The sequence below is a fragment of the Pseudorca crassidens genome, chromosome 10 (genome assembly GCF_039906515.1).
Source record: "Pseudorca crassidens isolate mPseCra1 chromosome 10, mPseCra1.hap1, whole genome shotgun sequence".
NCBI classification, from domain to species: domain Eukaryota; kingdom Metazoa; phylum Chordata; class Mammalia; order Artiodactyla; family Delphinidae; genus Pseudorca; species Pseudorca crassidens.
In genome coordinates, this window is record NC_090305.1 from 72,383,999 (window position 1) to 72,400,888 (window position 16,890).

A 16,890-nucleotide genomic window follows, 5' to 3' on the forward strand; every position below is an offset into this window, starting at 1 on the left:
AACTGTGCAAGGCAGGTACACCAGACACGGGCAGCCCCCAGGAGCTCTGGGAGAACCGTGGGAACTGTGAGTCCACCTGCCCGCTGATCCCAGTTTTGGCTTCTTAGATTCTGACAGGTGAAGACTGGAACGCTGTGATGTATGATGGCATTATGGCATACGGGGGCCCGTCGTCTTCGGGAATGATCGTCTGCATCTACTTCATCATCCTCTTCATTTGTGGTAACTGTATCCTTCAGCCTTCAGGCTGACCCGGGCCGCCTTGTTGTCCCTGTCGTGTTTGCTGTCTTCCTCTCTGAGTTTCCCCGTGGCGATGGTGGTAGCCGTGGTGGTGGGGAGGTGAGTGCCCTCACCTCACTCTTGTGCCCTCCTTCGCTGTTGCTAGGGCAGCACAGGAGAAGCAGAGTCTCAGTTAGGCTTTGAGGAATGAGAGCAGCCATGGGAGGGAGCCTGAGACGGCACGTGGGCTGCACCAGTGGCCACCCACTCGGCGTGACGTCCCATCTCCTGTACAGGTCCCAAGGCGTGACTTAGGACAAAGCCCTGTTGCTCCCCGTGCCATCACCCTTGAGGGTGTAGGGAGGAAAAATGTCCCTCTAGCTTCCAGGTTCTTTTGGCTGGCTTGTAATCAAATTGAGGTAAGACAGATTAAGAGGAGGAAAACAAATTTAATTTCATACAACATCCCTTGAGCTGTATCTTCTCTGGCTTGTTAGTGAATTTTCTTCAGGGTGGAAACCCCAGTGCAAACCTATGGGGACAATGCTTTGTTCTTCAGTGTATTATGTGGAAGTCCCTCTTTCAACACAGAGAAATGCTAGGAGTCTCTCATGCAGCTCCAACAGCCCTGCTGCAGGGAACCACCCTGCTCCCCCTGCCCGGCTGTCTGCATATGCCTCTTACTGCCTGTGGGTCCTGCTGGAGTCTGGGGTGGCATTTCTCCATCTTCCCAACTAGATGAGAAGCTTCTTGAGTCAGCGATCTCTTTTTGTATTCGCATGTCTCGTGGCTTACACCACAGGGTCATGCACACACAGCCCTTGGTCAGTGTTTGTTAAGTGAATGATCAGTATTTTCTTTTTCTGCTCTTCTCGTGATTAATTCTTTAGGCCACAGCCGTATACTGGCCCTAATCTGCAGAGAAGTATTCCCTGGCCACTTTCCAGTTAGATATTGTGTTTTCTTTGTAGTACATGTGTCACTCTCTGAAATCCTTAAGTAGTTTATGTTCTGCCCCCCCCCCCCCGCCCCCAGCTAGAATAGACGCTACTTGGGAGCTTGGACTCCAATCTGTCCTGTTTCCTCCCATGTCCCCAGCACCTGGAACGGTGCCTGGCACATCAGAGGTGCTTGACAGATATTTTCAAATAGATTCCACAGCACACCATTGTTTAGGAGGGTCTGGTGGGTAATGCTTCTAAAAACAGATAATGGGTATTTGCTCTTTGAAACCACCTGTTACAAACTTGTAAGATTTTCCTGTGGTTTATTACTCTGCATTTTCTTTCTACTACCTAAAAGAATCTAGTGTCATTGTAAGACTAGAGATGCAGTATTTCTTCGTTGCAGTCATTAGTAGGGATTCTCAGTGCAGTTATTCCCAGCACTAATTGTTTTCTGAGCCGTGATTACCCCACGTCTGTCAGAGGAGAGCTCGTGTTGCCAAGCCATCGCCAAGCCCAGGACAAACTGCTTCCCCAGGCTCATTGCTGCTCTGTTAAAAAATAATCCTACTGTATAAAAGGTGTTTTGAGAGCCTTCATAGAATCCACTCACATTTCTATCCTCTTTAAAGACTTGAATAGGTCGAGCATGACATCCCCTGGAAGGCTGCTCATTACCAGCGCCTTGTTAGGTTACGTTTGTGGACATGTTCAGCAACCTGCCTGAGAGTTCAGATTGCAGAGGGTGTGTGGGGCCGTGCTGTGCCTCTCCTGTCTTGGGGTCCCTGGGCTCCCGTTGTCCTGCACGCAGGTGGCGGTACGTCAGCTAGAGGGAAGCATCAGTCAGAGAAGGGAGTCGTTTTGACCTATTTATTGCCCTCTGATCCCTGTGCTTCTCCAAAATGTACTTAACTGCTAACAAGTAAGAAACAGGCATCGTCTGATTTGGGAACGTTATTCAGGATATTTTTTTCAGTCATTCAAGGAAACCACACACAGAACATTATAGTAAGAGCCAAAAACCTGATAACTTGTTCAGTCACCTAACTTTCTACTATTTGCAAAAATGAAATTCAACCACAATAGTCTAAGATACAGCCACCGGGGGACAATGCAGAGGAGCGGTCCAGAGCCATCGGGCAATAAGGCAGGCGTGCTGGAGTCAGTCAGTGTTTGTGGAATGAACGAATGAACGAGGTATTCACAGACTCGGAAGGTCATTTCAAATAAGAAAGGCTCCGGCTGCCTTGTGCAACGGGATCATCATTTGAATAATGTGTAGCCTTTGCAGGGTCTTATTTGGAAAGGACACCCCAGATAGATATGTTGTGGGTGTGAGTGTTTTAAAAGAAAGAAAACAAAATGCATAAAGCGAAATGCAAAATGCATAAAAACAACACGCTTATGTTATAGATTGTTTTATGCAATGTGTGTCATAGCCATAGACCCCTAGATGTATAGACACATGTGCACAAGCACATACATGCACACGCATGAAGGGGAATGTTGGCGTTTGTAGGTTTTCATGGGTTTTGGTGAATCTTAATTTTGTTTTTGACCAGCTTATCTTCTACAGGTTCTAGTTCTTTTTGAAAAACAATGGGACTCTGGTCTCCTAGCTTTACCAAGTGAACATAGCACTAGGGGACAGTTACCTGTCACCAGCCTCCTGAACACGGGGGCGTTTCATTGCCATTACTGACCGTGTGTAGCTGCATTTAGAACCGTGTTTCCTCCTTAACATTTTCGAATTAGATATTCTACTGAATGTCTTCTTGGCCATCGCTGTAGACAACTTGGCAGATGCTGAAAGTTTGAATACTGCTCAGAAAGAGGAAGCTGAGGAAAAGGAAAGGAAGAAGATTGCCAGGTAACCCCATTTTCACCTGGGCGGTTTGCCGAGGGGTTTGCCCCAAGGAGCCGTTCGCAGGTGGGGCCTGCCGGGGCGCCCGGCTCCACAGCAGCTGCAGCTCCTGTGCTGCTGCTTTGTGGCGATCCTGGCTGGTCCTGTGAGGCCGACCAAAGAGGATGGACTCTTGGGCAGAACCCAGGCCCTCGGAGCTGAGAGTAGGAGTCACGCGTCCCCACGCTTAACGAATCACTGCAGTTAGTTTTGGCGTCATAAAATAAATGATGCGTTCAATGCTGATTAGCTCTTGGATGAGAATTGTAATAAGATGATCTGTGTAATGAATCCAGTGCAGTGAGGTGAACAGGAAGCTCTGGGTGTGGGTTGTGCTGTGTTCTTGCTATTAGGGTTGTTTCCAATTACCTTCCGTCCTTCACTGGGCCACTGTTGATTCAGAATCCTGATTAGCTTTTTTATACAAAGCAGTATGGTTACGTGGGTTTTTTTTTGTTCTCTCCTCTTCTCTGTAGAAAAGAAAGCCTGGAAAATAAAAAGAACAACAAACCAGAAATCAACCAGATAGCCAACAGCGACAACAAGGTAGATGTTACATCCTCCACTTTGTTTCAAAATGATTCTGTTGATGTCACCGTAAATGTACCCTTTACACCATGACAGTGCTGTGTGTGGTATTATGGAGTAGTGGAAGTGTGGCACCCCGTCATAGACACTGGCTTTCCAGGGGTGTCTGAGTGAATTAAGGCGCTTAGCTGGTTGTTAACGGTATTTCACCAGAGAGCTGGTATGATGCATACTGAACTGGTCTGACCGCTTATTTTTTCTTGATTGGAATGATGTGGTCAGGCCTGACCTGTGTCAGTATCTTCTCAGTGGGGATTAAAATCAAGGATTGCTGAAAGATGTCTGTCCCCAGAGTGCGGGTGTCTCAGGATCAGAGGGTCTGGGCGCTTAAGGCCCTACTGTGAAACTTTGTGCACCGTGTCAGCTCTGGATTTTTCATTAATTTGTTCATTTATTCAGTGAGTCAGTAAATACTTTTTGAGTGGTGACTGTGTGTCAGATACTGAGGACCGGGAACGGCCAAGACCAGCGAGGTCCCTGCGTGCGTGGGGCTCTCAGTCTGGCGGGGTGGCAGGAATCCGTAAGGCAGTTCTCATGTAGCGTGGGTGCCAGTGTTGGGAGAGGAAGAGGCATGGGTGGGGCTGGCTGTCCCTGGCTGGGCAGGGGTTACACCAGTTTACTCCTCTTCTGCCCTCAGACCTTCTGTTTTCAGCAGGGTCACCATCTGGGGGCACCTGCTGTCCCGACACACTTACATACAGCGCACACTCTGGAGACAATTCCTCTGCCCCTTGCTGGACGGCAGGGTTGAGCCTTTACTCGCCCCTCTCGAGTACATTTAAGTCGGTCTCCGTTCCTCCCAAGACCTCTCTGTCTTCCCAGGTCACCATCGATGACTACCGAGAAGAGGATGAGGACAAAGACCCCTACCCGCCTTGTGATGTGCCAGGTATGTGGCGGAGGCCCGAGACAGGCTCTCAGCGCGTGAGCCACGTGTCTTTGCTCTCACTCTGATCAGCGGCTGAGTCTGCGGCTGGTGGCCCAGCTGGGCGCACGCGGGGCTGCCGAGGCCGCCGAGGCCACGGGTGCAGTCCCCTCGTGGGCCGGTTAGCTCTGCTTTTCCTCGTGGCTGCAGGCGGCTCATGTAACTTAGGCTCCGGGGGGGTGGGGAGAGAACGTGCAGGTGGAGCAGGGCAAGCCCACACTGGGCTGGGACATCTCTCTAGGAGACGGCCAGTTATCAACATTCACCTGATACTTTCACCTCGACTGGGGGCCTTTACTGGCTGACACAGGAGGGACCGTGGAATCAGGGAGCCTGGGGGCCTGTGTGTGCCTTGAAACCCCACACAGCTTTTCAGGCTGAAGCTGAGCACGGAGGTTGCTGGGGAAGCAGCAAGGTGCTGGGGGGATGGGCAGTGAGAATCCCACAGCTGCCACCTTCACCTTCGCTCAGACCTTAAACTGCTGGGGCCTCATTCCCACAGCTACGCATGCTCACCAGACGGCCGCTTCTCAGCCCCTCCCCGCCCCCATATACTCTCCGTTCGGATTTGGAAGGGTTTTGATTAATGGAAGCTGATAGACGATGTTAACGTTTAAGCCAAATATTCATGTGAAATTGAGGACGACCATGGAAACCCAAATGCAGTCTTTGTTTATTTCACGCCTAAAAAAAAAGTGTCTCCTTTAAAGTAGGTGAAGAGGAAGAGGAGGAGGAAGAGGATGAACCCGAGGTTCCTGCTGGCCCCCGTCCTCGAAGAATGTCTGAGTTGAACATGAAAGAGAAAATCACCCCCATCCCCGAAGGGAGCGCTTTCTTCATTCTTAGCAAGACCAACCCGTAAATATCCCCTTTCTAGTTGCACGGCTGCCCCGTCTCCCCCAGGACCCTACAGGTTGCTAGAGGGTGGCTGGGGATGGGGTGAGGGAAGATGGTTCTCAGCCCCTTTCTGCGCCTGAGCGTCAGGGCCCCCAAGCCCCCTCGGACCCCTGTCCTGCTCCAGCCTTGCCTTTGCCCCCTGTGCATCTCTTCCTAGCCTTCCTGTGCCTGGACCAGGGGCTTAGGGGTGTGACCAGGTCCTGGGAGAAGTGCTGTTCCAGATTCTCCTCCCCACCAACCCCTGCACTGGGGCAGCAGTGGTGCAATACTGTGGCTTGGTCAGAGCCCACAGCTCTGGTGTGCCGTGAGTCGTCACTTGTGAAGTGTTTTCCATCCAAAGGACCATTTCTTCACGAGGGGGGCCTCTGTTAAGATGCTGTGGGGGATGAGGATTTTGACCAACTTCTGCAGAGTATCTTCACCCAGAGATCCAGTTTAGTTGATTACTTTTCCCTATTGAGTTTGATGGTGATAAAGTAATAATTGTATAGATGGTAGCTGTTCAGTTCAGCTCCCTGATATCCTGCTTAAAATGCATTTCTCTTGTTGAAATGATCAGGTGCTCACCAGGAACATGGTAATTACTCACAAGTACTGTAAGAGGAAGATGTGTATTTACTAGCTGGTTTCTAGGTTTCAAATGATCCGGGAAGGAGTGAAGCGCCAGGGGGGATCGATGGCTCCCGGAAAGGTTTCTAGAATTGCAGAAGCAGTTCTGGGCTGTCGGCAAAAGAACTCCATAAATTCACAGGCTCCAGGGAGACATAGGTGGGAAGCAAGGGGGGCCGCAGTCTTACAGACTCGAAGACTGGGTGGTAGTCTTCATCACCGTTGACAGTTTGGGTATCTCTTTTAAAAAGTTATTCAGCTGACTCACTGACATCTACAGCTCATTACGTCTGCCTATATTGGAGGAATGGATTGATTTCCCCCCAAAGCTTTGAGCACTCCTGCCCTCACAGCACTGGAAGGCCTTCCCTAGCTGCTGATGGCTTGCAGGCCCTCCAGGGACCACATCCCAGCATTAAGCAGCCCCAAAAGGGAAGATTTGAAGCAAGGGGTCACCTTCATATAAAGTGGACTCCAGTTTTTAAAGTGAAAATAACATTTCAAAGGAAAACCTACATGTATTCTATAGACAAAAATAATCTTTAAATTCTAAAGTCAAACATTGAGGCTAAGGGAAGTCAGGCACTAACTAACTAGCCCATGGGACATCAGGGGCATCAGGAAAGGCTCTGATGGCCTGTGGAGCCATTGTGAGAGCCAGGGCTGGGGGTGCTGGGCACACGCGGTAGCATCCTTCTAAGATTCTTGCATGATGGTGTAACTTTCACTTGACTTTCTCAGAAGTTCTTGTTGTGGGTCGACTCCCCCTCCTCCCTGCAAAAATAGCACTTATGACAGAATCTCCACATAACGGGAGATTGCACCAAGCCTCACTTACCGTGGCCATGTTCTGATACAGCCCAACTGCTGGGATTGCTTCCATTCTTTTTGAGCTGTTGGCGTGAGCTCTGACCTTGGTCTCTGTTCCAAGGCAGGGAAAGGGAGCAGCTGGGCTTCATGTTATGGTGGGGATATGTCACCCTCAGACCTGGATTGGAAATCTGCCCCTGGTCCCTACTATCTGGGTCACCTTTTTTTTTGGCCACACTGCTCGGCTTGTGGGATTTTAGTTCCCTGACCAGGGATCACACCTGGGCCCTCGGCAGTGAGAGCATAGCGTCCTAACCACTGGACCGCCGGGGAATTCCCATAGCTGGGTCGCCTTAAGAACGTTCTTTCACAGGCTGAAGGCTCAGTCTCTTCACCTTTAGAAGGACAGTGTCCACACTTTTAAGGACTCAGTGAGTGGTCTCTGCGGTGTGTCCGTACAGAACACTTGGGGTCTGCCATCCTGGGGTTTCCAGGGGCTGATGGTCCGGTGGGTCCGTTTGCTGGGTCGGGGCTTGGGCGGCACAGGGACAGCCGTCCTCCACCTGGTTCGTCAACGCGGAGTGGCCCTAGTGTGCTGAGGGCCCTTCTGGGGCTGCGTCCATGCGGCGGCTTTCCCCGCAGGATCCGCGTGGGCTGCCACAAGCTCATCAACCACCACATCTTCACCAACCTTATCCTCGTCTTCATCATGCTGAGCAGCGCTGCCCTCGCCGCCGAGGACCCCATCCGCAGCCACTCCTTCCGGAACACTGTAAGCCCCCAGCGAGGACGGCAGGGCGGGGCTCCCCGGGTTGGTGCTGAGCTCTTGGGCAGAGGCCGCATCCGTGCAGGGCCTGCAGGGGCCATGAGGGCAAAAGCTCAAGTGGGCCTCTTGTTCACCTGCAGGCATTTTGTTTCAGGTTTGTCAGTGCCAGAGAGGTTTTGTTTTACGGGCACAAACCTTTCTTGAATCAAATATTTTATACCTCGTTTCAAACATTCTGCGATAACTGAGTATTTTCAGGGCCTCCGCTCCTCTACCTCTCCGTTCCTCGCCGCCAGCATTTTGGTCCCTCTTTCCCTCTCCCTGGTCCAACTCACATGCACACCTATTTTGAGATTCCCGCCTGGTGGCAGCATCCAGCAGGAGAGAAAGTAAAATTGAAACCAGCTGTGTCACATGCCCGGGAGCTCTTATGTAGGGTTGGCAGGAAGACTTAAACGCGCAAAGCTACTTGGTTCTGTTACTGACAAGAAATACAAGTTAGGGAGATGACAGATGTGGACCTGAAGGGTTCAGTGGAGAAGAACTAAGTTTTGGTTAGTTTGGGGCAGGAGGTGGCTTTACAAAGAAAACAAGCAGAGGGTTTAGTCTTGTACTTGTAATCAGTTTCGTAATTTAGGGCTGGCTCCCTTCCCCAGCATCGATGTTGGTCAGAGACTGGTACCTAAATCACTTCCTGCCTGAGAAATTCAGTCTCAGCAGGTCAGCTGTCAGCACTGAGAACAGTCCAGAGGCAAGACAGCTTCAGAGGACGGTAGCCTGTTGGCTGCCCGGCCTCAGTACTGTAGCGTAGTTTCAGATGATCGCCCAGAAAGCTGCCCGGGGAAGGAGGCCCGCAAGTGTGCGAGGCCGTCAGGGGTTGCTGCCTTGCCTGGTTGGTACCTCTTTCTGTACAAGAGATTTTTAGAGATTTGTGGATTTAGACGAATCACCAGATCAGTGTCCCACGATTTCAGTTGTGACAACCAAGCCCTGTGCTGTCTTTTCATTTCCAGTGCTCTTGGTTTGAAGCCTGGCAAACCCAATCTATCAGATTGCTGAAACTCGAGCACCCTGATACAAAGATTAAAGGACCTTCCCCTCAAAGCATGCGTGGGTGATGTAAAGATGAAGGCCCTGAGCCTGTCCCAATCTGTACTCAGAGGTTAGGGCTTTTGTTAAGATTCTCGAGGCTGTCTAAACACTCAGATGCAACAAGGCCCTCAGTGTCACTGGTTCCATCCTAAAGATGAGACACAAGGGGGAAAAGCTGTTTGGGAAAAAAATACCATTATGTGATGGACTAGGTCAGAAGCTAGTCCTAGAACACAGATTGACAAAGAGTTAATTTACATGCGGGCCTCACGTTCTAAGTTTTTATTGTAATTACTTCCCCATGGGTTCATTTCCCTGCCACTTTTCGCAAGAATGTTATTATTCGTTTTTAATAGATGTACATATGTATGTGTGTCTTGCTTTTAAAATACCACACTGTTTTTATTTGACTGTAGTCAGAACACTTAACATGAGATTTTCCTTGACAAAATTTTAAGGACAAAAGACCGTATCCTTAACCCTGGGCACCATGTTGGATGGCAGATCTCTGGAACTCACTCACCTTGTAGGACAGGAGCTTTACCCATGTCCACCTCCCGCAGCCCCTGACAACCGCCATTCTGCTTTCTCTCTGCGAGCTTCACTACTTGAGATACGTCGTATAACTAATATCACGCAGTGCTTTTTTTAAAAAACCTTAGCCGATTCATTAGTGAAAAAGAGAAAGGAGGCAGAGTGAGGAAAGAACACCCTGCATCCCAGAGCTCTGACCCCGGGTACCAGGCTGAGTTGTTGGCTCGTCGGCAGCTGTGTCATTCTTGGCTACCCACGTGCTTTCAGCAGGCACAGCCCTGCTGCGACCTCGGAGGGGCTGAGGAGGGGGGGCAGGGCTCCCTGTGGGCAGCCTTGGTAGTGTACTGGGAAAGACCTTTCATTGCCTGGCCGGAAACACAGATACACAGAAGGGTTCCAGTAAAATTTATAAATCCCCAAATGGAAACAGTTTGGGAAATGAATAATGCTGTCTGAAGAGAGAGAACTTCAGCGAGGAGGGCTGCCTCTGAAACAGAGGTCCTCGCCTTAGTGGAACGGTAGTAAGGACTCCCCTGGGGTGGGTCCCACACGGACACAGCAGGGCCCGCGGCTCTGGACTGACACATCGGAGACCTGGCTTCCCGCTCAGCGATGCAGAGACTGGCCACGTGGCCTGAGCAGCTGCCCGTTTTCAGCATCCACCTCTGTGAAATGAACGGAGTTGGCCTGGGTAGGCTTCACGGGTTATCTTCCAGGGCCACTCTCTTCAGTTCCCCCGAACCACAGAGCCCAGTTGTCATTGCAGGTAAGCAGCCCGGACGGCCTCTCCCAGTGGCAGAGTCTCGGCTGCTGTGTTCGTGGCTGCGGAGTCTCTGTGGGCAGCCTTAGACAGCCCCACTGCTGGCCACCTGCCTGCCCTTCGGCCCCCATGGCTCTGAGGAGAAGCAGGGACCCCTGAAGGGGTGGGGTTAGCAGGACTCCACTGCTTGGAAGGAGACGGTATTCTCAGGAATGCTGATAAAGTGGCCTGAACCATCATTCAGAGGCCAAGTCAGTCCGTTCTTTGAATGGGCCCAGCAAGGAAAACACCTGCCTTGAGAGAGAGAGCAGTGTGAGATGCAGAGCAGCCGGCAGGAGGAAGATGATAAGTGAAACTCTTCCTTGCAGGTTTCTCCAGCCCGGCACATCGGTGGGGGAAGGACGTTTGCTCCCTGATTGAATGGCCTGGAATTGGAGGGGACACGTGGCCCCGTTTGGTGCCACTAATACCTTTGTTTACATTTTCCCTCCAATCCAAAGTTCAGCTGAATGACAGCATATTTCATTCTACCAAAAAGGCAGTTAAAAATCTAAAATGTGTGTGAGACTAATTTATCTGGTGCCACAAGTTACTTATCAGCATAGTGCTTTCATAAGTGAGCCTCTGTCTGCCCAGAACACGAGGCTGGGCCGGGGGGCGGGGGACGGTCACCCGGAGTGCTTACAGGAGGTAAGTATCCCCAAAGTTCTTGGTTGGACCAAGGTGGGGCCCTTTGAGCATGTCTGCACTTTCCTCCAGGGTGGCAGGCGTATCCCGGGAGAGCGGGTCTCTGACCGCTTGTGGGCGTGTAGCTGCTGGGGTTTGTCCAGATGCCTTTTTCTCATCTCCACGTGTTGTGCCTTGCAGATACTGGGTTACTTTGACTATGCTTTCACAGCCATCTTTACTGTTGAAATCCTGTTGAAGGTAATGGCTTTTTCATTGATCCTCGCGTACTCTAAAGCAGCGGTAGCAATAACGGTGGCAATTCTCTGTTTACCTTCCAGATGCTAGGTTATGCAGATTATGTCTTCACTGGTACTTTTGCATTTGAGATCGTTTTGAAGGTAACAGGTGCCACAGGAGTGTGTTTCAGGGGCCTGCTCCTGTGTGTGACACACGGCCAAGACGCGTGACGTGCTTTTGGCTATTTTCAGTTTTTGTCCTCTGTGGTCAAGCTCCGCTTTTCTTTTTTTTTTTTTAACCAAAGGATTTTTTTCCTGTAACCATTCAACTTGTTTTTTGCTGTTTCTTTTTAACCTTTGAATGCATGTAGGAGCTCCTTTGGCTTCCTAATAGTGTTTGGGAATTATATTTTGCTCCTTTTTTAATGTCCTCTGAAATGTGTCAACTGATAACAGATACAATACTATGTGTGAACTTTCTTCCACCCTTCTTGACATCAAAGTCGGAGGAAAAGCATTTCTCCTGCGAAGGGAATGTCTCTCTTCTCATTTCTTTGACTGCATTATGTTTTCAGTGCCCTAAAAGAGTAACACACTATTTTCTTGCAACAGGATTTGCAAGATAATGTGGGTCTCTTTGTGTTAAGATATATCTGTTTTAATGGATGGGCTTACATTTACACAAACGGAAAGAGCACCCTCTGGACAGGGGGCCTGGAATGTACTGCCCATGCATGAGTTGCCAGTCGCCATTGCTGCATGTGGTTTGTGCACTGGTTGTGAAGCCACCCTGGGGAGAGCTCGTTCCTATGTACTCAGAGGTCTGGAGACCCACAGCGGAGAGCCCAGAACGCCAGACTTGCCGAGGGGCATGCGTCCTCGCAGTGCTGGGACAACGTGGCCTGGGACAACTGTCAGGGCAGTCATCTCCTAGTGGAGAGAAAAGCTGGGAAATGAGGGCTTGGAACCACAGTTTCTTTAAACCATGTTGGGGATTTTGTGTGTGCATCTCAGGACAAAAAAAAAAAGAAAAAAATATGTATTTTAAATGTACCGTGGAACTTGGGCTCTTTACAAAATCTTCTGTACAATGAAACCTCAGTTAACATTCCAGGCAATAGGGTATTTAGTTATGTTCTCTCTCTCCTTTTATTTTTTTTTTGAAAATACTAGCACAAAACCAACCAACCAACCTCTGTTTAAACCCTTGTTAAAAATCTTCTAGACATTTGAGTTCATTTTCCTGCCTTTAGGCCAGTAAATTTGGTTGACAGTTGTCCCAAGTGAGATGCTGCCTCGGTCAGTGAGCAGAGTCTGCCTCCGTCTCCACGGTGATGGGCATTGGAGCAGAAGGCCCAGGGCGTGAGGTGCACGTACGCTCACCTGGCCTCTGCTTCTCCTCAAACTGAACAGGAAAATGTTATCTTTAGCCTGTTAGCCTGGTTAATTGAGGTTTTACTTTCCACATTTTTAAGTTGTTCAGTGCATTTAGTTTCTCTTGGGCTTCAGGGCAAAGAGATACAGGTTTATTTAAAAGAAAAAAACCCACAATTATTGCTTTTCAATTTTAATAGATTTGCCTCAGTGACTTAAATCTTCCAAATCAATTCTCATTTTGAAAGTATCTCATAGAGTGGAAAATGAGCTAAAACAAGGATTCAGAAAATGCAGAGTCTCTGAGAAACAGCTGACCTCGAAAGAGTGGTTCCTGGTGGCCTGGGGAGGATTTGGAAGGCTGTTTGGATACGGGGTTAAACCATCTGAAGTGGCCTTTTTTTTGTAGGTTAAAGAGGGTTAATTATTGGCAGTTCAACATGGGCCAGTATAATTAGCTCCCAGCTCTGCCTCTCCTCTCCTGTACTCATCTGAAGCTTCTCCCATCTGTTTTTCTAAAGAAGCAGTAACTCCATGTACTCTGCAGTTTTTATTCTGGAGCACTTCCTCAGTAAGCTCCTTGTTCAGGAAGCTCAGTGGGGAACCTGCGGTGTGGGCTCCGGGTACTCAGGGCCGTGACTTAGCAGGTGATGGCGTCTGAGCCACACCTGGCACACGCTAGAGTAGCTGGGCTTGGAGGAGCCTTTAAAATGGGTGTATCAGTAAGGGCCGTTAGGAGCAATACGGGGCCTGGGAAAACCATGCACGTTTCTGTATCAACGGAGTGTGTGAGCCCGGGGCTCGGGCACTTCTAGCCCCACTTGGGAAGTCTGGGTTGGAGCAATGTGGGCTCTGCTGGGGTCTCAGAAGGGCCGGAACTGGCGTTTTGTGGGGAAGCCAGGTTGTCTGGGCAGTGATTACATCCTGACAAACCTGGTCAAGTGGACTCTCTGCTGAGACAGAGCCTTTGGACGTGCCAACGATGTATTCATAATTGAAATGTGTTCTCACTGTGATAGTGTCCAGTGAAATAGTTGCTCTCCTCTTTTAAAATGTATAGGAAATCAGCTGCCCCTTTTCCATTTCTGAACAAAGCATTCAGTTGCTCTGCCCTGTTGGTTTACATTTCTGGCTTCCTAATGCACACTTGTTCGTAAAGTCACACGTTGCTCAAGCTTTTGTAAAGAGCCCAGGTTTCTTTTCCTTTGCAGAGAGAAAAGAAAAACAAAACTCTAAATCCCTCATGATTCTGCTTATAGATGACGACTTTCGGAGCTTTCCTCCACAAAGGGGCTTTCTGCAGGAACTACTTCAACTTACTGGATATGCTGGTCGTTGGGGTATCTCTGGTGTCATTTGGGATCCAGTAAGTATTCTGGGGCGTGTGTGAACGTGTGTGTACAGGACTGTTGGGCAGGAAGGTCTCTGTGAGGAATCTTAACATAATCCATAAAGCCTAGGCATCGTTTTAATTATGGCGTTGGGTTATCTGGGAAAGCTTAATTTGTGCCCATGCCAGAAAGCACTGGGACAGCTCATCCTTTCTTGTGTTTCTGTTTCTCTTTTTATGCCCCCTGCTGGGTTGTGCTCATTATTCTCTGTGATACTTTTTTCAAAAGAGGGTGAAAGAAGTCTCGACTAGGAGGGAGGGCAGCTGGACTCTAGTCTGGGTTCTCCAGGGGCTGGTCCAGGGCCCGGGGCCGGTGGGGGCTCCTCTCCCAGGATCTCAGTTCCCCATCTATACAGGAGGGGTTGGACGAGGTGACCTCTCAGGCCTTTCCAGCTTGGATATTGAAGGCTTCCCTTACTCTCCAGGATAAATCAGCTGCTATGACTCTTTTCTTTTGGCATCTAAAATTTTGTTTGGTTTTGGTTTTGTTTTTGTTTTTGCGGTACGCGTGCTTCTCACTGTTGTGGCCTCTGCCGTTGCGGAGCACAGGCTCCGGACGCACAGGCTCAGCGGCCATGGCTCACGGGCCCAGCCGCTCCGCGGCATGTGGGATCCTCCCGGACCGGGGCACGAACCCGTGTCCCCTGCATCGGCAGGCGGACTCTCAACCACTGCGCCACCAGGGAAGCCCGGCATCTAAAATTTTTAGCTAGAAGGGGCCAAAGCTGCAAGTCAGAGCCCCAGAACCTTTCCATGGCATTGAGGGATTTCTGGTGGGGAACAGCCCCAGCTGTACGCTGCCTACCTGCCGTACCTGGGGGTTTGGGACAGAGGCTCCAGTGGGAGCGTCCAGGGGTGGCCTTGCTTTCCTGCTGACTTTGAAGCACCTCTGCTCAGGTGCTGACCATCGGTGCCCCTCGTATGAGAGCACATGTGTGCACATGGCCTCTGAACTAAAGAGAAATGAGAGGCTCTATCCCCTTCAGAAGGGGGAGGACCCCTGCCTGAAACTGCCCTGTGTTAAAATCCTCTTCCTCACCTCCCATCAGTACCCAGTGAGAGGGAGCCATGTAGCCACAACTCGGAAAGGCGTTCTCACGAGTATCTTTGCAACGCCTGTAAGCTCACAGCCGTGCCTGCGCCCTCCAGCTGCCGCTCCCCCCCCCCCATATGCTAACCCCATACCCACTCGGGACTCACCTGATATCACCTCTATGGGGCCTTCCCAGACTCCCCAAGGTGTGTTCCCCTGGCTGCCTTCTCTCTGTTGTCACACCTGCATGCTGGCTTGCGGTTGCCCGTCTCTCCCACCCAACAGCGGACTCCTTGAAGGCCAGAGAAGCCCAGCACCAGCGCACTGCAGCAGGCCTCCTAACTTAGAAAACCCACCAAACCAATGCAACTCAGACAAGTACTGCCTAGCATTTACCTCAGGGGGAAAGAATAAAGCAAACTCCTAAATTGTGTCTCCGCTGCATCAGTTGTGTGCCCGTCAGGGTCTCTGAGAGTGCGGGGGGCCTGGCTTAGGAGGGGCCGTGGAGCGTGGGCCGGAAGGAAGAGACCCACCCTCGTGTGTGGTTCATGGGGAGAGATTGGCTCTGCTCCACGTGGCCCCACCATAGTTGTACTAAAGTGAAATCATCTCACAGCATTTTACCACCATGATACACTCTGCTTGCTTGCTTTCCTCTGCTCTTTCCCGTAGATCCAGTGCCATCTCAGTCGTGAAGATCCTGAGAGTCTTAAGGGTTCTGAGACCGCTCAGGGCAATCAACAGAGCAAAAGGACTTAAGGTTTGGATTCCTGTCCAGGCTGGGCTGGCTTCAGTTGGGGTTAGCTGTCATCACTGATTTTTCTGGGCCGGGACTGGGTTGAGGCCTGATGGATTTTCCAGTGAGCTTTGCCTTTGAAAAGAACATTTCTAACCAATGAAGCTGCCTCTGCTAAGTGCTGGTAGTGTTTTTCAAGTTATTATTTTCCTCACAGACTTAGAGAATGATCTTATGGTTACCAGGGGGGGAAGGGTAGGGGGAGGGATAGATTGGGAGTTTGGGATTGACATGTACACACTGCTATATTTAAAATAAAAGGGCTTTCCATGAAAAAAAGTTATTATTTTTTAAATTTTTTGTTCATTTAAGATGTTTTTCTTTATTTGATTACTGTTCACACTTCATTGCTTTTTTCATTATTAATAGTGTTCCTCTGGGTTTCTTTTAGTCTTTAAATCTATTCTTGTGCAGTTTGTACAAAAGGCCAGAGGGTTTACATTTTCCTAAGTCGTCTTATGGGGTACAGGACCCTGTGTGCCAGGCAGTGCTGTACCCCATGGCATTTCTTCTGACTGAGCTCGCTGCTTTGGAGGAAGCCAAGGAGGAACCTGCTTACAGGGCGTTCCTCCCAGGGGGCCATAATGCACTGGGGGTAACTCCATAGATAACCACCTGAAAAACGAAGCATAAGGGACTGTCAGGTAGGAAGATAATATAAAATTGCATATAATCATAGAAAATCTCGGCTGGTATTAGTTCACCCCGTGGCTGAAATAACACAGGGAACTAACACGCCCCTGTCCCCTCCCCACCCCCTCTCCCTAGCACGTGGTCCAGTGCGTCTTTGTGGCCATCCGGACAATTGGCAACATCATGATCGTCACCACCCTCCTCCAGTTCATGTTTGCTTGCATTGGGGTGCAGCTCTTCAAGGTACAGGGAAGGGCCTTCAAGCATGGAGCCCAGCCCGTCTTCTTCAGGCGGAGCCCACATTTGACTGTCTGTCTGTTTTGTATCCAGGGAAAGTTTTATCGATGCACAGATGAAGCCAAAAGTAACCCCGAAGAATGCAGGTGAGTGTCCTGAACGTGGGAGTGGGGAGTTTGGAAGAACAGATAAAAAGCGTCAAGAATCCGCTCGTGCTAGCATTTCAGAAGTTTTCGTTGTGGAGGACAAGAGGCCTGAGAGCTCAGCCCATGGCTGGAGACGTGGAAGGGTTTTGTTTTGAGCTGAAATTCACATAACGTAAAATCAACCATTTCAAACTGTACAGTTCAGTGACATTTCATACAATCACATTGTGGAGGGAGCACCACTTCTGTCTAGTTCCAAAGCTTTTCATCACCCTTAAGGCATGGACAGATGACTTCTGATGTTTGGTATAGAATCAGTAAACTGGGGG

General features: G+C 49.9%; 1 protein-coding gene across 11 annotated transcripts in view; it reads left to right on the plus strand.

Annotated features, from left to right (window-relative positions):
- The window catches only part of CACNA1D (calcium voltage-gated channel subunit alpha1 D), a 320,771-nt gene that overhangs the window by 239,600 nt on the left and 64,281 nt on the right, over window positions 1-16,890 (plus strand). For 10 of the 11 annotated variants that reach the window (XM_067754765.1, XM_067754769.1, XM_067754766.1 and 7 more), the window contains 11 exons: window positions 108-228; window positions 2,919-3,033; window positions 3,543-3,612; window positions 4,477-4,543; window positions 5,290-5,437; window positions 7,538-7,667; window positions 10,915-10,974; window positions 13,586-13,692; window positions 15,422-15,509; window positions 16,314-16,421; window positions 16,509-16,561. In XM_067754765.1, coding sequence (XP_067610866.1) covers window positions 108-228; window positions 2,919-3,033; window positions 3,543-3,612; window positions 4,477-4,543; window positions 5,290-5,437; window positions 7,538-7,667; window positions 10,915-10,974; window positions 13,586-13,692; window positions 15,422-15,509; window positions 16,314-16,421; window positions 16,509-16,561 — 1,067 coding nt within the window. The remainder of the gene's footprint in view (window positions 1-107; window positions 229-2,918; window positions 3,034-3,542; window positions 3,613-4,476; window positions 4,544-5,289; window positions 5,438-7,537; window positions 7,668-10,914; window positions 10,975-13,585; window positions 13,693-15,421; window positions 15,510-16,313; window positions 16,422-16,508; window positions 16,562-16,890) is intronic. The other variant, XM_067754767.1, reaches the window with a different exon arrangement.